General features: G+C 38.5%; 1 protein-coding gene across 1 annotated transcript in view; it reads left to right on the top strand.

The window, feature by feature from the left end:
• SPTLC3 (serine palmitoyltransferase long chain base subunit 3) overlaps positions 1–21772 on the top strand; it is a 130515-nt gene that overhangs the window by 36344 nt on the left and 72399 nt on the right. The window contains exons 3-4 of the mRNA XM_060611913.2: positions 6173–6327; positions 6965–7113. Coding sequence (XP_060467896.1) covers positions 6173–6327; positions 6965–7113 — 304 coding nt within the window. The remainder of the gene's footprint in view (positions 1–6172; positions 6328–6964; positions 7114–21772) is intronic.

The following is a 21772-nucleotide window of genomic DNA, read 5'->3' as shown; positions in this document are numbered from 1 at the left end:
TGAATAGCATATGTATTTATTCAAGGATAATTCCTAGAGGTGGCTTTCTGGGTTCAAGGAATGTACACTTTAACTTCTGAGAGATTGGCAAATTGCCTTTCAACAAGCTTGCCTAGCTAGACTCCAGTCAGCAGTACCTAGGAGTGCTTGTCTCTTCACCAGAGCTTGACACGTTGATGTTATCAACATATTTTTTCTTTTGCCATTCTCATAGGTTAACATTTTTTGTTCTTGTCTTGATTTGCATTTTCCTGATTAACAGTGAGACTAAGCTTGTTTTCACATGATTATTAGTGCTTTAGACGTATTCCTCTAGAATTGCCTATTCATATCCCTTGCTCTTAATTTCATTAAATTGTTTTTTCTCACTGATCTCTCTTTCTATATATCCTTATATCAATAATTTGCCTATTAAATGATTTTAGGTATTTTTCTAATTCTGTTTCTTGGCTTCTAATGTTTTCTATGTTATATGCAGCCATTTTATTGTTTTAAGTCCTATGTATCAAACATTTCCTTTTCTTTGTTGCTAGTTTTGTTCTTTGGGAAGGGAGAGTTAATCATGTTTAGGAAGACATTTTTTTACTCTTAAAGTTAAAACAAATTTTCCTACAATGTCATTTAGTACTTTTATGATTTGTGGTTTTTATTCATTAACCCATAAATTCACTTGGAATTGATTTCTATGTATTGTGTGAGGTAGAACATTCTTTTTAAAGATTTTTAAATTGTCTCAATATAATTAATTGCATTTTTTTACCCACTGATTTGAATTATTGATCCATTTGTCTATTTTTTCATGTAAATTTGTAAGTTTTTAGGTAATTCTTACAGATTTTTTCTCTGTGTATACTTTAGAATTAGCTTTTCAGGCATCGAATTAAAAAAAAAATAACTGTTGCCATTTTGATTGGTAATATTAAATCTATAGGTATAGGTGAACTTTGGAAAATTTGACACCTGAATAGTAGTCTTCCCATTAATAAACATGATACGACTCTCTATTTATTTAGATATTTATTATGTTCTTTAATAAAATTTTATAATGTTCTTTATTCTAAGGTCTTAGATTTCCTCTTATGATCATTATTTGGGTACAAGTTTTCGATGGTGGTATTATTTGAATACTATCTTTTTTCTCTATCCCATATTTTTTAAATGTTGATTTATTTATTTTGGGAGAGAGCATGAGCAGGGAAGGGATAAAGAGAGAGAGAGAGAGAGAGAGAGAGATTGAGAGAGAGAGAGAATCCCAAGCAGTTTCCACACTTAGTGTGGAGCCTGACCTAGGGCTTGATCCTGCAAGATTATGGCGAGATCGTGACATGAGCTGATATCAAGAGTCAGATGCTTAACTGACTGAAGCCACCCAGGATCCCTTCTGAATCCCATATTCTAATTAGTTATTGATGGCATATGGGAAAGCTGTTGATATTTTAATATTTTAATTTCAACTGCTACCACCTTAATGAATATCTCTCCTTAGCTCCACAGCTTCTCAGTTAGTTGTATTGGAATTTCTAGTAACTTTACATATGCGCCATGAAAAACTGTATACTGTCTTTCAAGTCTATTAGAACAAATGGGCTAATTATGTTATTTGAATCCTCTAGACTTATTCTTTTTTTGTATACTCAAGCTTATAATTTCTGAGAAATGAGTATTAATGTTTTCCACTGTGCGTATGGATTTGTCAGTTTTTCTTTTTCTTATGTATTTCAGTGTAACTGTCAGATATATAATCCTGGCTCTCACAGTTCTTGGTGTATTTGTTCCCTAGATTTGCTTTTCCTTGTACTCTGCTCTGTCCAATATTAGTATTTATACATCTGCCTTTTCTTCAGTAGCCATCTCATTATTTCAGTCTTCATCGTTTTCAGAAAATGTAGGTCTCTTATAAGCAGCATATAGTTTTATTTTAAAACACATGTGAAAACTTCTGTGTTTAAAAAAATAATAATATAAGCTATGAGCAATTACTTTCTTGAACCATAGGAAATTGCTGTTTTTGTAGGTGAAAAAGACATTGGCAACTCCTTGTGGTTAAACCTAATACTTTAATTACTCATGTGTTTAAACTTATTCCTGCCATCTCTATATTTAACATTTACATTTTCTGGGGTTTTTTTATTTTAAATACTTTTCCTTTCATACTTTTGATACATTTGACTGAATTTTCTTTGTTGTACATTTTTTTCTTCTCATCACTGTTAGGGAGTTGTATATAGTATTTCTCCCTACCAGTTTTTAATGGTTCTCTTTGAATTTTTAACACATATATTTAGAATTTAGATAGTTATTCACTAACTAGAGTCTTCCGCCTACCAGGTGAAGAATTTAATAATGTTTCTTTCTCCCACATACCCATTTTCCAAGTTATCATTTATTTGTTAATTTTTAGGTTCTGTTTCTCTATACTGCATATACAAAACTACTTGGGCTAAACTATATTCCATCACTTTCTTACTACTTTTCCTGGCATCATTTGGCTTCCTTCTTAGTTATTTCATTGTTTGTTTTGTTGAGGTACATGCTCAATTATTACAGAAAATGTTTTGGGGAATTAAACTCATGACTCCTTGCATATTTTCTGACTTTCCATTGATTCGTCTATTAAAGTTGGATAGAAATATGTATAACACTTGGAAAATTATAAAGTATCCTACTAGCTTAAAGGTGGAAAAAGAAAGATTGCCATATTGCAGTAGAAACAAAAGACATTTTTGTGCCTGCATTTTTGGATTTTGCTCAACCCTCCTATACTCCACACCCCCAAAACAATTGTGTTCTTATGGCCCAAATTTCACTCTCACATCTAGCCATTTGTGTCAGGAGGAAAAATAAAGGTAGTGAGTAGGCCAAGTGACAAGTTGAATCTACAGATGGATAAAGATATCTTGCAATGCTCCTGTTTTTGCAATATCTAGTCCAGTTTCATTTTCTGGTAGAGCGAAAATGCTGTGGGAGGCTTACCTGAGATTAGAGGACATTGACCTTAGGAAGGTGTTGACTGCTCCTGAAGAAACCTCACTGGTACTCAAAGGAATGGGGTGGGGTGAAAATACACCCATGCAGAGGCAGGAAGCCTCACAGGTACAGAGAAAGAACAGGACAAAGCTGCAAAAGAAGGCAATTCTTCCCTGAACCAGACCTTGAATTCTAAGTAGTTCCCTCTCAGGGATACATAGACTGCCGAGCTTGTGTTTCAGATCTGGGTTAGCACTCACACTACTCACAACGAAATGGCTCTACATGGTTAAAAAACTGGCCCATCCCTTTGGCAGAAAAGTTTCAAGTACTTAATTTATAAAAAAAATCCTACTGAATGTGAAGATGATTCCTACTAGATAAAAAGTCTTCTCTGATCCCACAGAATAAGTTAGAATCCCTGTATGTTGCCCTCAGAGCATTTATCTCAATAGAAAGCTGCCTGCCTATTTCCTCATAGGTGGAAAATCTGGATCTCCGAGCCAGGAGTCAGAAAGTTTGGACAACATGGAGTGTTTTCCCACCTTCCCTCAAGGGGCTATGATGGCATACATCTATGAGGCATCAATGATGAAAAGCCCTAGGTTGTTTCCTCAAGTTAATGCCAAGTTGCTTATGATGAGTGGACATTCCTCCATGGTCTGGCAATCTGTTGGCTCTAGCTTTCCATTTTGTGTGTTATGGTTTTTGTTACCACTGATGTTTTGGAGGGAAGCTTGGCCAAGTGGGGCAGATGCCAGCCTGAAGTCACTCTGAAGTGACTCCTGAGAAAGTGACTGAAGCCAGAGGCTGGCCAGAATTCAAGTCACTCACCTTGCTGGGTCTGTTTTCCTCCCATGTCTAATGGGTATTTGAACTCTATGATTTCCGTGTCCCCTCTGCCCTGGTATCATGTGGTTCTACATGTGGTTCTATCATCTTGTGGTTCTACATTGAAATTGTGTTTTAATATTGTAGACATAGGGGTATGTGGGTGGCTCAGTTGGTTGAGAGTCTGACTCTAGATTTCAGCTCAGGTCATGACCCCAGGGTCATGGAATTGAGCCCTATATCAGACTCTGCACTGAGCATGGAGCCTGCTTGGATTTTCCTCTCTCTCCTTCTGCCCCTCTCCCCCACTTGCACTCTTTCTCTCTCAAAAAAAAAAAAAAAAAATATATATATATATATATATATTAAAAAAATATTGTAGACATAATATTTGGGTTTTTTCCTACCTAAAACCAAGTGTTTTCCTGAACCAGCTGTTTATTTTATTTTGACTAAGATTTCTCAAAAAAAATCTAAAACTATAATTCCATCCAGAGTCTAAAAATAGTACTTACAGACCTACATCTCTCTTTTCTCATGATAGTATGAATTTATATGATGTCATTTCAAATAAGAAATAAAAGCTACAAAGAGGAGGACACAAATAACATTTGTGGGATATGGAGTAATCCATTTAGGGATATGGAGTAATCCATATCCATAAATCAGTAAACCGTTTGGAAAAAAAAAAAAGAGGAAATCATTTGGAAAAGATTTTCCTGAAATTGCATAATCTCCTTTTCTCTCAAAAATATGTTAATTTCCCTGTTAGACCATAAAAGGGTATAATTATAACCTCTATCAGGATACTTAGCTACTTGAGGACAAATGCATTTGGTATGAGATTTTCAACTTACAAATGTAACCAGTAGAGTTGCCTTTTCATCCTCCAAATTTACATGCAACAGATAGTCCCCCAGTATGTGGTTATAAACATTCTTTCTTACAGATAATCACAATTTCCCCCCAGCAATGATGCCATTGCCACTGAAAACCTAATGATGTCACAAAAAAGACTGTGGCTTGGATGCAACCATCAGCCATCAAAACCTGCAGATTCTATATATTTTCCTCTGGAATGGACCAGATCAGGAGATGAGTAGACCAAACCAGTAGCACAAGACGGTCTTCCACAAAGCCTTACCCCTGGTCCCTCTTGTTCCCTCAGGATATCAGCTCTATTCCATTAAGGGAAGGAGAGCGAAGAACTCAAAGAGAATGGGAGAATAAGAAAACTCCTCCCAGTTATTCAGCGCTTCCCCATTGCCTCCAGGATAATGTGTGAGTTCTTCATCTAGACACTTGAGTTCCCACTTTCTGTGCCCAACGGGATATTGCAGCCTTAACATAGCACAGGGAAGAGTAAGCAGATGGGATCGGGAAGGCAACGGGGAGCAGACCCCTCAGGACCTTGGCTTTGACTCTGAATGAGGTGGGAGCCATTATAGGTTCTAATCAGCATGACAAGTTCTGTCTCGTTTTATTTTTCCTCATTTTTCTCAAATACACACTACATTTCCAGCACAGATCCATTCATCCTGAGTGCCCTTTCCTAGCATCCCTGCCCAAGCAATCTCACTCCACCTTCAGTGCCCAGCTCCAAGACCTCTCCTACATAAAGCTACCTTCATTCCTCCAGCAAGATGTGACTCTGTCTTGATCTAATCTTACAAATGCCCGAAGTACTTGGCTTAGACCAAAGTTTGTATTTTCTGCTTTGTACTATTAGGAGTTAAATGACCAAAAGTTAGATATGTCTTGCTTTAAGCCTCAGCCAGATTGCGAACCCCTCATGCATGGATAACCTTTTGTACAATAAAACAGTGCTATTACTTCGACTGTGGGAGAAGCCAGGTGCCCTCACACGCTCATCAACTAGGTTTCTAGGCCCTCGGCTATATGACAGCCAGCCAACTGCCAAGAGTTGTGCCGATAGGTCCAAGATCAAGTTCATCCACATTTCTGAAAACATGAGTGGGATATTCATGTTCAAAAAAGTTAAGACTGAATTATCCTCTGACTGCTTTTTTCCAGCTAAACTCCTTTGACATAAACATCTATTGTTACTTTTCAGATGGAATGCTGCAGGGTTCGTTGTCTCCACCACTCATTTTGGGACTTGTATTGCACTGTCACCCTTGCTACCTTTATGTGTCCCATTTTTTTTTACTTCTTCCCACTCAAATGTAAGCTCTTTGGGAATAGAGGCCTCACAGAGTTATTTGTGGACCCACCTGTCTGTCCCCTTACTGATAGGCCGTTGCTCAAAAACTATTTGCAGATGGAGGATTTGCATGGCTCTGCCAGCCTTCTAATGCAAATAAAGTACAAAAAGCAGAAGACCAAAGGTAAACTTCTGCCTCTGTTACAACAGGATTTTGTGCCGCTTTATCAAAACTTTGAGAACTTTTACACACGGAACCTGTACATGAGAATCAGAGACAACTGGAACCGGCCCATCTGCAGCGCCCCATCGGCTCTGTTCGACGTGATGGAGAGGGTGTCAGATGACTACAACTGGACATTTCGGTGAGACAGCCTTCTGGAGGGGCTTAGTTGAAGGAATTATTTTCCAGGAAATCCTGGCGGGGGCCCCAGATTACAGATCTGATAAAAGCCAAATCATGGAAGCCACTGGTCTTCCATCATGGAGCCCTTTGCAAGCCCTCATAATGCCATTGGGGCAGTCATGGTAATTCAGTTGCCAAGGTTGCTGTTTTATATTACAATTAAAGTAAAGCCTGTGTCAGAAGGTGCAGGACACACAGAACCAGCCAGGAAGAGCCTCTTCAGCTTTATTGACAGATTATACCCCACCCCTACTTCTTGCTGAAGGAGACAGTGATGACCACGGCTCTTTCTCACTTAGAAAGTTCTTGCCGGAATGTAAACAAGAGCACAGGTGTCACAGAAGCAAGTGCTCAAGGAAAATCAGGGCCGAGTAATATTCCATGACTTGGGATACCTTTTTCCAATGCTTTGCCCAGCTTCAATATGGGGTTACTGTCCTCGAAGGGTGGACCCCTTTGTGTCGACAGCAGTGCATGTCAGAAAGGAAAAAGAAAATATATGATTTGGCCCAGACCCAAGATCTCCTTGTAAAAGTCTTTTATGGAACACTAGATGATGTTAAATGAGAATGCCCTTTGTGCTCTTCTCTCTGCAGGTTTACTGGAAGAATCATTAAAGATGTGATCAACATGGGCTCATATAACTTCCTTGGCCTGGCTGCCAGTTATGATGAATCTATGAAGACAGTAAAGGATGTTTTAGAGCAATATGGCTTAGGTGTGGCCAGCACCAGACATGAAATGGGTATGTATGTTCACTGTTTTGAAAGTTTGTCCAGTTGGGTCTCAGATTCCTTGTGGTAACTTCTTGAACTTGAATCATACCTAGATTGTGTACCTCAAAAAGCTGTTATAAAATGCAAAAAGAAAAAAGTATCTGAAGGCCTTTTTGGAAATTTCAAGCATTATGCTCTTGCCAGACAATTTATTAATTATAGGTTTTAATTCTCCAGAATAAATAAAAATGGATCTTTCCTGACCACATTATCTAAAATAACACTATGGTGCCCCTTCCATCTGGTCCTTTTCTGGGTCTTTTCTCCCACTTTTATTTTTTTTTTAAACAGCTTTAGTGAAGTATAATTGATACTTTTTAAAACTATACTTATTTAATGTATACAATCTGATGGGTTTGGATACATAGATACCCTGAAACCATCACCACAACCAAGGTAATAAACATATCCATCACCTCAGAAAGTTTTTTGTGTCCCCACTTCTTATGGTAAGAACATTTAGCATGAGATCCACACTTTCAATAAATTTCTACAGAGCACTATGCAGTATTGTTAATTACAGGCACTATGTTGTACAGCAGATCTCTAGAACTTATTCTTCTTTCATGACTAAAGTTGTATATCCGTTGAACAACTTTTCATTTAGATTTTGCTCTTCCTTCCACTTTTCTTAATGATGTCCATCACTGATCTTGCTTTTGTATTTGGATATTGCCCATTGCTGCTGCTAAAACATAAGCTTTATAAAGGGAGGGATTGAATTGGCCAAGTTGTCTGCCTATTTGTTTCTCTCTTAGCTGAAACATTTTTTCTCTTATTCAAAGGAGTGAAATCTGTGAGAAGGAAACTTGTGGCCCTTTCCACCTCAGGGGGAAAAAGCGATGCAGGCTTGCCCCTCTAGAGTGTCTTGCCATATTTCTGACACATTGTTTTCTTCTATATCATCTCATTTATTCTTCACAAAAGTGCTCTAGGAGGTGGCACGGGTGATGTTATTTCATCTTCTAGAGGAGGAAACAGGATCATAGTGACTGAATAATGTGCCCCTAGTGGCTTATTGACTATACTACCTCCCAGTCCAGCTCAGCTTCTATAGCAGCAGTTTCCCATCCAGAATAATGTATGCAAGGTTCCCCAGGTCAGTTTCAGGCCAGCCTAAGAATCCAAGGTAAATCTACTAAAAAGGGATTTACCATTAATGGAAAATGAGCCATGTGCCCCTCTTAGATAACCAGTTGACAGAAGGGCATTAAAAACATGTAATTATTCAGACCCATGCAACAAAGAACAATTCAAGTGAACAAAGTAACCTTTTAATCCATCCATTCAATAAACATTTAGCTAAAGATCCAGAGTTTATAAGTGTTTGCCCAGATTTTTTAAGAAAGGCATCTTATTTATCTTCATTTGAGGCAAGAGGCATAAGCAGAGTATAGAGGAAGTTTCTACGTCAATCACTTAGCAGAACTGGGTTGCCCATCTGGCGGGGGTAGGCAGAGACTGGAAGAATACCCCCAGTCCTAAGAGGCATGGAGTCAGTAAGCTTTGGGGATGTTTCCTCTGGTGCTAGTGACACCCAGCACTGGGACTGTTAAAGAACCAGACAGAAAACACATTTGAGACAGAACACTTTCTAATCACAGCCAGCAGAAGCTAACAGGAGGCAGCCTGACAAGGGCAATGGTTTGTGTCCTGTAGGGGGCCAGATACGGAATAGGAGTCCCTGCTTCTGCAGAGTCACCGAGCCCAGAGAAGCCAGTCAGAGATGAAGATCCCAGTTTGGACTGCCTGCAGCCTAAGTTTTTTCTCTCTTTGCTCAGCCTTCGGAATCACTGGGCTTTTACTTGCTTCACTTAGTCTCCAGCTTGAGCTCTGGAAAGAAGATTTTAACAATTTTCAAGGAAACAGTGAGAGAGCAAAATAGAAGCGACCCACACTAATTTTAGGCAAAAGGAAGAACTGATAACGAGGGTGGATATGAGCAGTCAAAAAATAAATAAATAAACAGGGTACCTTTGAAAGTATTCTGCAACATAAACAGTAACCTTAGCATAACACACAAGAATGTAGTAGTGTAATGTTGAATACCATTTATTTCAAGAAATGCAAATAACTTTTGAACAACATAGGCTATCTAGTCTTAAGAGAATGGTCAACAGTACCAGTGGATTATCAATGAAAATTTGGGACCAAAGAGGCTTACCAATTTAGTAACCAAAAATACTTCTTAAGGAACCCAAAGTAAAAGTTTAGGAACATTTAATCACTTAAGAGTACTTCCCCAGAGCTTTTAAAAATAGTTTCCAGTGTTCAAGTGGGAAAGCACACAGAATCATATTACAAAATAGAAAACTAAACAAAAACGAAATCAAGAGGAAGTATTTGAAGCATTGTGGAAGGATAGAAGACCACACATGGTATTTTGGCCAAAAATATGTTAAGAAGACCGTATTTGCCCAATGAAAGCAAACGACTGAGATTTGGCCAAAAACCCAAACTCAACTATGTGCTGTAATAAAAACAAACACACGTAAGTTAAAGTTCTTCCAGGGTCACCTGGGTGGCTCAGTTGGTTAAGCATCTGACTTCGGCTCAGGTCATGATCTTGCGGCTTGTGAGTTCAGGCCCCACGTCGGGCTCTGTGCTGATAGCTCAGAGCCTGGAGCCTGCTTTGGATTCTGTGTCTCCTCCTCTCTCTGCCCCTCCCATGCTCATGCTCTGTCTCTCTGTTCTCAATAATAAATAAATGTTAAAAAAATAATAATAAAAAAGTTCTTCCAAAGGATGAAAAGTAGATAGATCTCAGCCAGACACTTGCCTCTCACCTGCCTGCTGCACCCACCACCAATGCACTCAGAGCCCAAGAGGGAGGTCCAGTCAGTAAAAAGGGCAACAAAGAGAGAGCCCAGGAGTAAGGTTGTTTGCCCGATCTGCACCTGCAAATATTAGAACTGAGCCCAAAATACACCGAGCTGCAAGTAACGATAAGTAATGAAACATTTCCAGACTCATATGTACACAATTGCAAATGCTGTTTTTAAGAGGTGAAATGACGTGCTGCTGTTTAGTGTCATGTACAATGAAACAATCGTGGCATGCAGAATTACGGGAGTCTTTGACTGTCTTGTGGTCAATTTAACCTTCCATCTAGGCTGATGAGGGGAAGGGTGCATTTTTTAAATATCCTAAATAGGAAGCAGAGTGACATGGCAAGTTGGAGTCACAATCAAGTATTCAAAATGCCAGACACATTTTTAAATCTTCTCTTCTATATTCATGGGTGGGGTTTTTTTGTTTGTTTGTTGTTCATTTTTTGTTTTTTGTTTTGGTTGGAATTCTCCTTGATCGGGGCAGTCTACTTCAAACTGTGTGCCAGATACCATATCTTTGGTAATTACAGCCTAGTTATTCCCAAGAATTTTGTTAACATGTCATGAAAGATTAGAAATTTTTGATTTTGGTGTGTTATTGCAAACTCTAAACTGAACCGCTTCTCAAAAGTTGAAGATACTGCTGCTCAATATCCTTTTTTTAAGGTGGTTTGCCTCCAGATTTTTAGCTGGAAAGTCACCTGAATAACTGTTTACATTTAGATTTTCAGTACTGGGATTGAAAATTGTGTACAAATTGTTCATGATGTCTGAGGATTAACATCAACCAATGATCAATAATATCTCCCTTATGCAAGGTATCCCCGCATTTGATCTTTGAATTTCTTTATCTGAAAGAACTATTTAATTTTTCTGTATGTGGAAGATGTTTGTCTGCCTGTATTGGTTCGACAATGAAAATGTAATGCAGCAGCCCCTGGGGGAAAGTAATTATATAATTGCTCATTCTTCTTTCATATGAATTAAGCTGAAGAGTAAAGAAGAAGCTAAACTTTAAAAAATAGACAAACAACGTAACGTGTGGCGCAAATGGAAACAAAAAGGAAAGCAGAAGATTAGCTTAAAGTTATTAGCCATTAAACACAATAAGAGACTCACCTTATAAAAATGATGTGGAGAGCCCATAATGAAGACACATACAACTCCTAAGTCCTCTATGAATCAAGTAACACTATTTTTCTGTACACCTGGAAATTAAAATAATGAACTGTGGGAGGCTTTGAAAGTCATGTGGGTCAATTTAACATTCCACAGGCTTATTAGAAACAAAAGAAAGAAAAATAAAATAGTGATAGGAGACCACAAAGTACCTCCCAGTCCTTGAAAAGTAAAGGAGGAAGGAAGGGAGTGAGGGAGAGAGAGAAGGAGGGAGGGAGGGAGGGAGGGAGAAGAAAGGAAGGCAGGGGGAAAGGAAGGAAGATATAAAACATAAAGGGCACTAACAATTTAACTATTGAGCTTCATTTAATATTTATATATTGAATTATGAGCCCTAAAACATATTACCAGCATAATTCATCTTTCTAAATAGTTACTGAATTTTCACAAAAAAATTTACTATATTTTATGCAACAAAGAAAATCTCTTTAAATTCCAAAACATAGAATCTACAGGGGTCACATTCTTGGATCACAGTGAAATAAAGCTAAAAGTAAATAACAAAATTAGAAACAATTCCTTGTTTTAAAACCTCTCGAAGACTTTAAAGCCCTTTCCTAAAAGGTTCTTGAATCAAAAGGGAAATGAACTTACATTTACATTGCTTTAAACATGCAACTAACAACTATGAGAACACCATAGGGTCCAGCTTTTTCTTTAAGAAGAAAGATTGAAGCTAGTAAAATAAGCTATTCATGCAGTAAGGAATAAAAGGAAAACAGAAGTACTGAATTATTAAAAATAAAAACAGAAACTTACAAATTAGAGAAGGACAGTTTCTATTGGACTAAGGCATCTGTATTTTAATAAGTCACTAGAAGTGATTTTGATGAGCAGCAACCAGAGTTGATGACCACTGAACAAAATCTGACAAACAAGCATTTAATAAAAGGAAAATTGAAGGCAGTATTACTTAGTAAAAAAAAAAAAAAAATGTAAGCAACTGACATTGCAAATCCAACAGTGTATTCAAATAACAAGATGCTAGGATCAAGATGCTAGGATCAAGTCCCCTTCAGGGACTATGAGGATCATTAGCCCAATAATAAAGCAATTCATGATATTGAAAGATCCAAAGGGGCCCCTGGATGGCTCAGTTGGTTAAGCGTCCCTCTTGATTTCAGCTCAAGTCATGATCTTATGGTTTGTGAGTTTGAGCCCTGTGTTGGACTCTGCACTGACAACGTGGAACCCGCTTGGGATTCTCTCTCTCCCTCTCTTTTCCTATCTCCTGCTCTCTCTCTCTCAAGATAAATAAAATAAACATTTGTTTTAAAAAAGGAAGATCCAAGAAGAAAACACGATTATCTTGATAGATATCACTAAGCATTTATAATATTCCTTACACAAATTTTAATAGAATAAAAATAGGAGATTCTAGAATGCAATAAAAAAATACTTCAAACAAAGAAACTGTACTACATTTCATGATGAGACACTAGAAGCTTTCACTTTAAAGTCAGAAAAAAGATGAAGATGTGTTTTACCATCTTTAATATTTGGAAGTACTAGACAACATAATATTCATTCACTTTTCATTCTTTAAGTCAATAAATATTTATTGAATGACCATCATGTGAGAGAATAAGAAGTATAGGTATAATAAGAGGTAAATTAACCATTATTGCTAGATGATTTGATTGTTCACCTCTCTGGTTTTCAAGCTGTGATCTGTGAGGAGCAAAGGGGACCTCTGGAGGGGCTCTGTCTTGGGGCCACCACAGAGATAAGAGGGAGCTGAGAAGGAGGGACAGAGTTTTGGTCTACTTTCTTCCATTTTACGTATTTAAATAGCAAAAAATTTATTAGAAATAATAAGTATCTGGGACGGCTGGGTGACACAGTTGGTTAAGCATCCAACTTGTCTCAGGTCATGATCATGCGCTTTGTGAGTTCGAGCCCCATGTCGGGCTCTGTGCTGACAGCTCAGAGCCTTTAGCCTACTTCAGATTCTGTGTCTCCCTCTCTCTCTGTCCCTACCCTGCTCATGCTGTCTCTCTCTGAAAAATAAATAAACAATTAAAAAAATTTTAATAACAAAATAAAATTCATAAAGCCAATAATCAATAATCAGTAAGAAGATATATTAGAGAAATTATACTATTCATAAGTATGAACAAAACTAGCAAACACCTAGGGAATGAACTTATGTTCAAAATGTCTAGAAACTTTGAAGAAAACTGTAAAAATTTTGTAAAAAACTTAAAAGAAGACTTGAAAAAATTAGAGATAACATATCCTAGAAGGTAATGACTCAGTGTTATATTTGTTTTTAAATGTTTGTTTGTTTGTTTGTTTGTTTAGAAAGAGAGAGGGCATGTCCGTGTGAGCACATGAGCAGGGGAGGGGCAGAGAGAGAGGAAGAGAATCCCAAGTATGCTCCACGCGGTCAGCGCAGAGACCCACCCGGGCCTTGATCTCACAAAGTGTGAGATCATGGCCTGAGCTGAAACCAAGAGTCAGACGCTCAACCGACTGAGCCACCCAGGAACCCCTCAGTGTTATACTTCTATATCAGTTCTTCACCAAATGAGTATGTAAACTGAACACATTCCTAATGACATTAATGGACAGGGTGAGGAGGTCGGGAAGTGGAAGTGGAAGTCTAGAGACAGGCACACTTGGCACACTTATTTGTAGACAATAAAAACAACTTTGGGACACCTGGGTGGCTCAGTCCTTTGAGCATCCAACTCTTGATTTTGGCTCAGGTCATGATCCTAGGGTCATGGATCAAGCCCTGTATCGATTGGGCTCCGTGCTGAGCATGGAGCCTGCTTAAGATTCTCTCTTTTTTGGGGCACCTGGGTGGCTCAGTCGGTTGAATGTCTGACTTCAGCCCAGGTCATGATCCTGCACTTTGTGGGTTTGAGTCCCACGTCGGGCTCTGTGCTGACAGGCTCAGAGCCTAGAGTCTGCTTTGGATTCTGTGTCTCCCTATCTCTCTCTGCCCCTCCCCCAGTCTGTCTCTCTATCTCCAAAATAAATAAACGTTAAAAAAAAAAAAAATTCTCTCTTTTTCTCTCCCTTTGCCCCTCTCCCCTGCTCCCATACTCTATCTCAAAAAAAAAAAAAAATTTAAAAGAATGATTTTTCATATCAGTTGGAAAAGGACCAATTATGTCATAATTAGTGTCATGATAAATGGCTGATCATATAAGGAAATAAGTTAGATTCCTACTTCATGTATTATATCTAAGTAAATTACACTTGTGTAAATTGCAAATGCATTTGAGATTGAAATATAAAAAATAAGAATGACCACCACCACCAGAAATAACTACATAAATAAAATCAAAACTGAATGAGTAAGTGAGGTGATGAATAAATGAACAAATGAACACAGGAAAAGGACTCCAACAATTCAAATACAAAATGTACTTTTCTGCTTTCTTTGGTAAGGGCCCTGCTAGGACTATCAGGCTGTAGCTCCTCTGATATGTGCAATGCCTCTGTCTTAGTCCAATCAAGCTGCTATAACAAAATATCACAGACTATGTGACTCATAAACAATAAAGTTCATTGCTCACCATTCTAGAGACTGCCAGCATGGTCAAGTGAGGGCACTCTTCCATGTTGCAAACTTTTGGTTATATCCTCACGTAGTGGAAGGGATGAGCCAATTTTCTGGGACCTCTTTTATAAGAACACCGATCCTATTTATGAGGGCTTCATCTTTCTGACCTAATCACTTCCCAAAGGCCTCACCTATTATCACCATCACTTTGGGCATTAGGTTTCCAATATAAATTTGGGGGAGACACAAACATTCAGACCATAGCAGCCTCTTCCGTAGCTTGTCACTTGATCATATTTCAGTTCTACCCATAATAACCTCCAGCAGAATTCATCTCACCTAATTCACCTTACCCAGAAGAATGTCCTCTTAGAGGGAGGGATCCACTTTAAATGACTCCCAGACTGACACCATGCAACACAGGCCACCCATGTCCATGGAAAACAGGTACTTTTCCCTGTTAGAGGAAAGGAAGCTTGTTCCCAGCCCAACCTCTAGGCACAACTACTTGCCCTTCAGATTTGTCAAGCGTGATTCAGATAGTTGTCTACTGTGTTCTCATGCTCAGGAGAACCGGAGAAGGCACTCCCAGAAATCATAAGAGAGAAGAGCCAACGAAATGAAGCATTTAAACTCCTGTACGTAAAAGTCATGTCCACAAAGTTAAAAGTCAAACAACAAAATTAGAAGAAGTGGGCCAAGATTTTGACAACGTGCAAAAGAGCAAAACTTTACAGTCAGGATAGCGTGATGTTTCTCCATCTTTTGTTCTTTATCACTGCTTCCCGTGGTATTTTAACATTGCATATATAATAACCACCTGTTTAATGAGGTCATGGATATCTGTACCTTATACACAGAGTAAGTTATCTGCCCTCCCTCCAAGAACAGGTGGCCACTGTCGGGAGTAACAACATCCCTGCTGAGAATGCATAGGGTAGTAATTACCTTTCAAGAGAAATAGATGGTGACTAGAAGGGGGCACAAAGGGACTTCTTAGGTGCTGTCTGTATTGTTTTTTTTTTTTTTATCTTGATGCAGTTAATACGTGTGTTCACTTTTTGAAACTTCATAGGGTTCTATAATTACAATTTGTTTCCTTTTCTTTTTTTTAAGTTTATTTCTTTTGAGAGTGAGAGAGAGACAGTGTATGCGTGAACAGGGGAGGGGCAGAGAGAGAGGGAAAGAGAATCCCAAGCAGGCTCCATGCTGTCAGCACCCAGCCCAATGTGGGGCTCGAACTCACAAACCATGAGATCATCACCTGAGCTGAAATCTAGAGTTGGTTGCTTAACAGGCTGCACCACCCAGGCGCCCCAATTTGTTTCCTTTTCCATATGTATGTTATAGTGTATGTATAATGTATATGTTTAGTGTTTGTACAGTGTAATGAAAATCTTACTTTAAGAAGTAGATCCAGTACACAAATAGGCCATTAAAAGCAAGCAAGCAAGCAAGCAAGCAAGCAAGCAAGAAAGAGAAAGAAAGAAAGGTAAATGGCCAATGAACCTGTGGAAATACTCTGCCCCAATAATCAAAGAATGTTTAAGACATGGAGTTCCCATTTTTTGCCTGATTGGCAAAAGTTAAAAAAAAAATCCCATAGTTTCAAAGGAGTAAAGGGCACTCTTATAAACTGTTGACAGAGTATATTGGAAGGCAATTTGAAAATGTATCAATAGAAAGCCATGTAACTCAGCAATTTCATTTTGAGAAATTTTGCCTTAAAATTTTTGAATGAGTGCTCAAAGATGTATGATCAAGAATAATCAGTGCAATATGTTGAATAATAGTAAAAACTGGGAAAAATAAGTGAATTTCCAACAATAGAAAATTGATTAAATATACTTGGTAGGTCTGGTTAACATAATGTTATTTAAGCATGTAAATATTATAAATGTAATTTCTTAGCACCATGATTGAGAGCAGAGGCTCTGGGTTTAGTTTGCTTCGGTTCAAATTCTAGTTTTCCCCTTTGACTTGCTAGGGCTTGAGATAAACTCTGTGCCTTCCTGGCCTTCAGTTTTCTCCTCTGTAAAATGGAAAATAGATTGTTAAGAGAATTAAACAAGTTTTATAACAGTATGTATATCATGAGTACATTTTTAAAAATATATTTTACTTGAATATTTGCATGATACAGATGGTTATACTGTATTTTGTATTTAATTTCTGATTCTTCCACAATGATCTCATATTTCTCAGGTCAGTTATTTCCTTAAAAGTCAACAAGAGTCTAAAATGAAGGCACAGACTTATGAAAATAATTCTGACACTTCCAAGACATGCCCACTAAATCAGACCAAATTTTCCGGTCTACTGAAAGGACCCTGCCACAGGCTATGTGGATTCTTGAGCTTAAACCGCTGGCTCTCAAACTTCAGCTCACATCAGAATTACCTGCAGGGCTTGGAAAAACACAGGTTGTTGGCCCCACCTACAGTTTCTGGTTCAGCTGGGCTGGAATAGAACCCAAGATCTCACATTTCTAATGACTTCCCAGGTGATGTTGATGCTACTGCTCTAGTGACTAAACTTTGGGAACCACTGGAAACTATGTTGCATGGCCACCTTTCTTGACCAAATTAGTCAAACATTTTCCAAAAAGGCAATGGTGTTTTACTTTATGTGGAGTGAATACCGCATATGCCTGGGAGTGGAGGAGTATAAATAAAAACTGTAAAGTAGGTAAGAGGCAAGCCAGAAAATCAGAGAAGCAAGTTGATGTCTGAGTGCATCCTGCCACACATTGCTGGTCTAAATGTCCAAATCCAGGAAACGTTAAATTCAGGCAAAGGAAAGAGAAACTTTTGTTTCCTTTCTTCCCCCCTCCCCCACTTTTATCCTATAAGGGTATTTCGTTTCTCTCTCTTTCTTTTCCTGGGTAAGAGCAAATGTGTAGTAACAGTATATGATTTGAATACATACCCTCTATAAGCCCTTTGTGCTGCTGGCAACTGTTGGTCAGAAGTTCACTTCTAAGAAAACACACTCATGGAATTGTGGCAAGACTAACTCTGCTTCAAGCAAAGCTCATCTCTACTTAGAGACTTCTCTTCCTTTGAAAAGGAAAGCCTTGTGCTTGATTCAGCTCATCAGGGAAACCTGAATAGTAAACATACCTCAAAACTGCCTAGTGCAGACTATTCACTCAAGTCATAATTGGAATTTTAAGAAGTAGCCTTCAAACAGCTTCATCTTAAAAACATCAGAAGGGACATATTAAGTTAGGAAACGATGCGACTGGATAGAACAGGAAATTATTTTCCATGTTCAAGCTTCGGATGTGATATTTATGTTAGTTGTAATGTACCAATTTGCTGAAATTTCTATTTCTCAGTTTGAGAACATGATCCTAAATCATTCGATAATTTTTCTCCCTCTTTATCTTCCTGGAAAATTGTTTGCTATCATTTCATTCAAATTATCATGGCTCTTTCTGTGTTTCTTTCTCAAATATTTGTGTCTAGATCCAGGAAACATATAGTCTCACCAGCCTGAACTACTGAAATAGGGGCCAGCCTGAATCTGCAAAATGTCTGAATTAAAGCAATTTCAAATAAATATCATCTTATGGCCTTAAAGTTCCTATGAGATTGAGCAGTTTCTAAGAAATTGCTACTAAGTAGAGATCTTGTTTTCTTTTTTAAAAAAAGCAATTTTAATTAATATCATTTTATGCAAATCAATGCTATAAACATGCTTTAAAGCAGTGGATTTGATTAAATAAGCTATAAACATCCCCACATCAATTAGCTGTACCTTCTTAATTTACACAGCAAAACCCTTCTTCATAAACAGTGCCAGCTCCTCTCCGACCAAATTATTGTAAATTCTGATTAATGAGATTTCATTGTGTTTCTCTTAAGCCTCTTTATTTTTCTTTAAGAGTATTTTTAACGGGAGACAGACTCTCAGGGGAATTGTTTGGGAGTAGGAAAATGAAAGGGTATCTCAGTTTCTGAAAGCCTTTTGGTAATTTCCAGATACCTGTTATAGTTCTGACAAGGTAATTGCCCCTCTCTTGACAATGACAGAAATTACAGCACAGCCAAATTGCAACGAGCAGAGATATTTCTGCAAGTGCAGATTTCGCCTTGTAGGTTCAACAGAGCCAAGTGAGCATAACAATTCAACAAGATATCCCAATAATTTTATGTAAGTATAATACTTTCCAGCAAGGCGATGCCTGGGATGAGTGAACAAAGTTGAAACTCGGAATTTCAGAATATATGCGTGTTCCTCCACCCTCTCTCCACCCACACAAATAGGATACGATGCGATGCATGAAGCCTAGAGCTTTTTAATAACCTGCCAATCAATGTGTCTGCAGTCAGTGGGCTGAGGAGTCAAGACTGGACACCGGTTCTCCTGGGTTCCACTGAAGAGCTCTTGGCACTACCCCATACTATTCATAGCTGACATCAGAGACCACCTACCTCAAAGGTCACCCAACTATTCCAGCTGCCCCCTGTTTTCGTACTGCCTGCAGGTCACAAACACTTCGTACAATTTTAAGCGGTCAAAAAAAATAAAAATAAGAATAATATTTTGCAACATGTGAAATTATATGGAATTCAAATTTCGGTATCCATCAAAGTTTTATTGGCACACAGCCACAGCCATTCTTTTGTGTACTGTCTATGACCACTTTCACTTTATAATGGCAGAGCTGAATAGTTGTAACAGAGACTGTCTGGCCCACAAAGTCAAAATATTTTCTCTCTGGCCCTCTATAAAATGTTTGCTGTGTAGATGAGCACTCGCCGTCATAGCAGTAGGGAAGAGGAGTCCTCTAGATTTATTAGCAATTGTTCAGATTTCCAAATCTAGTGCACATCAATGTATATCAAAGTTTTGTCTCTTTTATTTCATTTAGACACACAAAAAAAAATCCTGTTACATCTAAACACACTAAGGATACAGATTAACTTTCATTGACACCAGGACCTATGTGTATCCTTTATAGTCACTGATATCAACTTGAGGAAGACCAAGGACCTTGTCAATGTCTACTCTTAACTTCCCACATTCAGGTCCCCAGTTCAAGCAAAGTGGCTCAGATGTGGGCTGATAGCCATGGCACAACTGGAACAGCCAGATGAGCCCACTGGCAGGTTGTCATGACAAATGCCAGTCTGCTCCTAGATCAAGTCTAAAGAACAATCTACAAACAGGATATTCTGGACAAAAAGTGACTACAGTCACAATTTGAAAACTAGTCTTCACGTGTGCCACACAGAAGACATGGGGTGGTGAAACAGGCTTGTTAATAACACCCACACCCTTTACTATTAGTCAGTGTCAGTTTGAAGGCCAGCAGTCTTTATGTTCTGACTAAAGAGTATGAACCAGTCAGTATCAATAAAAATCCAGCAGAAGTATCCAGTCTATAAACATAATATCCATACTTTCTCCTGCATCTAATTTTTATTGATTTGACTGATGGTGCTAAGCCCAGTGTTTGGCACATGAAAATACCATGGAGAGAGCTAGGAAGAGGATACATCCTGCTTGTATTTGTTCTTTTATTCACAAAGCAGGTTTGCAGTATCCCATTGAATAAATAAACCTTCAGGATGAGAATAAATGTCAATATATGCACAACGTAGCAATTTGGAGATCCATTGTCACTAGCCAATTTGCGGCTGTTGTTGACCTTCAGAGACTGAAAAACAGAAACGAAACCAAAGTCAGAGAGAAAAAGAAGTAAAAATTACTGTGGATTTATTTGTACCTTTGGTTAGGACTACAGCTATGCTTTCTTGGGGTTTAAAAAAAAGCCCATATTTACATAATGAAGACAAAATGTTGACTATAATTTCTAGAACCACTCAAGCACTCAGACCACCAACTGCAGCTTGACATGACTCAGGCACCTCCACCCAAATTGGGGTATAGCCTGAATATTTACAAAAAGCAAGCTTGTTACGTTTTTGTGACTGCTTTGTTTCCTCAAGTCTTCCTACATTTTTAGTTCTTCAGTGTGAAGAGCAGGAGGAGTAAAGTAGCACTCTATTAATACAAATAAGCCATAATTCTCAATATTCCTTAATGAACCACATCCCACCCAGACAGCTTTGCTAACTTTGAGAAGCATGGCTTCCTGAAGTAGAAAATGTCTAGCAATCCTGAGACTCTCTCATACCTGTTTATGAAATTTGAGCCAGGAGCACCAAACAGAGAAATTCTATGATAAGGTGGGTTGGGGGTGGGAACTGTTGTTTTCTATAAATGAAGATAAGCTCCTACGTGCAAAACCACTCATAATTCATACCTCAGCTGTGAGACGTCTGGTCATAGAAATTAGTATATTTGAAAATTAGTTTACTATCCACCTGACCACTGGAAATCCAGAAGAAGGCTGGATCTGTAGACCTAATATGGATACCTGCATTTCCTCTCTTCTCCCTCTCCTTAAGCCAGGGCTAATGATAAAGACCTCATAGAGGGCAATTTCTTAGGTTGTTCTTGGACACACCCACTTCTTATTAGTTGGTTGGCTGTTTGATTGCTTACAATACATTCCACATAACCCTAAGGACTTTTGGTGATGCAACTGTTACAGATAAAGCCCTGGGATGGCAGATTTGGGTAAGATGAAGGTGGAGAAAGACATCACAGAGAGTCACCATGAACTTCTACTCATCACTTCTGGGTGACTGGGCCAGGACACAGTTGTCACCCAAGTCTCTGGGAAGGAAAGGCTCATGGGGAAATTTACCAAGTTGGCAATGTTTGGGCACCTTTCACCCTTGCCAGGGACTTCTTCAGGTATGGGTACTTTCAAAGTGGAGCTCACTACTTAGATACCTTGTTGCCCTGGCATCACGTGGCTTCTTGACCTTCTTCCATGTGCAGTCCCCTACTCTGGGCTCAGTTCTGTCCTTATACTCCATCAAAAGTCTGCATGCTACTCAACAAGCACCTAGTGTGTGTTAGTTCTGCACTAGTCTCTATGGTTGCCAAGATGAACATCCTGCACATAGTATTGGCACGCTGAGGGCTCTTTCTGTAGTAGAGAAGATGGCCCCATGAATGTTCTTAGTTCAACTTCATAAGTGTTATAATCATTACATAATGAAGCTTTTGTGATCTCAG

The sequence above is a fragment of the Panthera onca genome, chromosome A3, assembly GCF_046562875.1.
Source record: "Panthera onca isolate mPanOnc1 chromosome A3, mPanOnc1 haplotype 2, whole genome shotgun sequence".
Lineage (NCBI taxonomy): Eukaryota > Metazoa > Chordata > Mammalia > Carnivora > Felidae > Panthera > Panthera onca.
The sequence above is the reverse complement of the archived record's forward strand: the minus strand, read 5'-3'. Positions and strand labels throughout refer to the sequence as shown.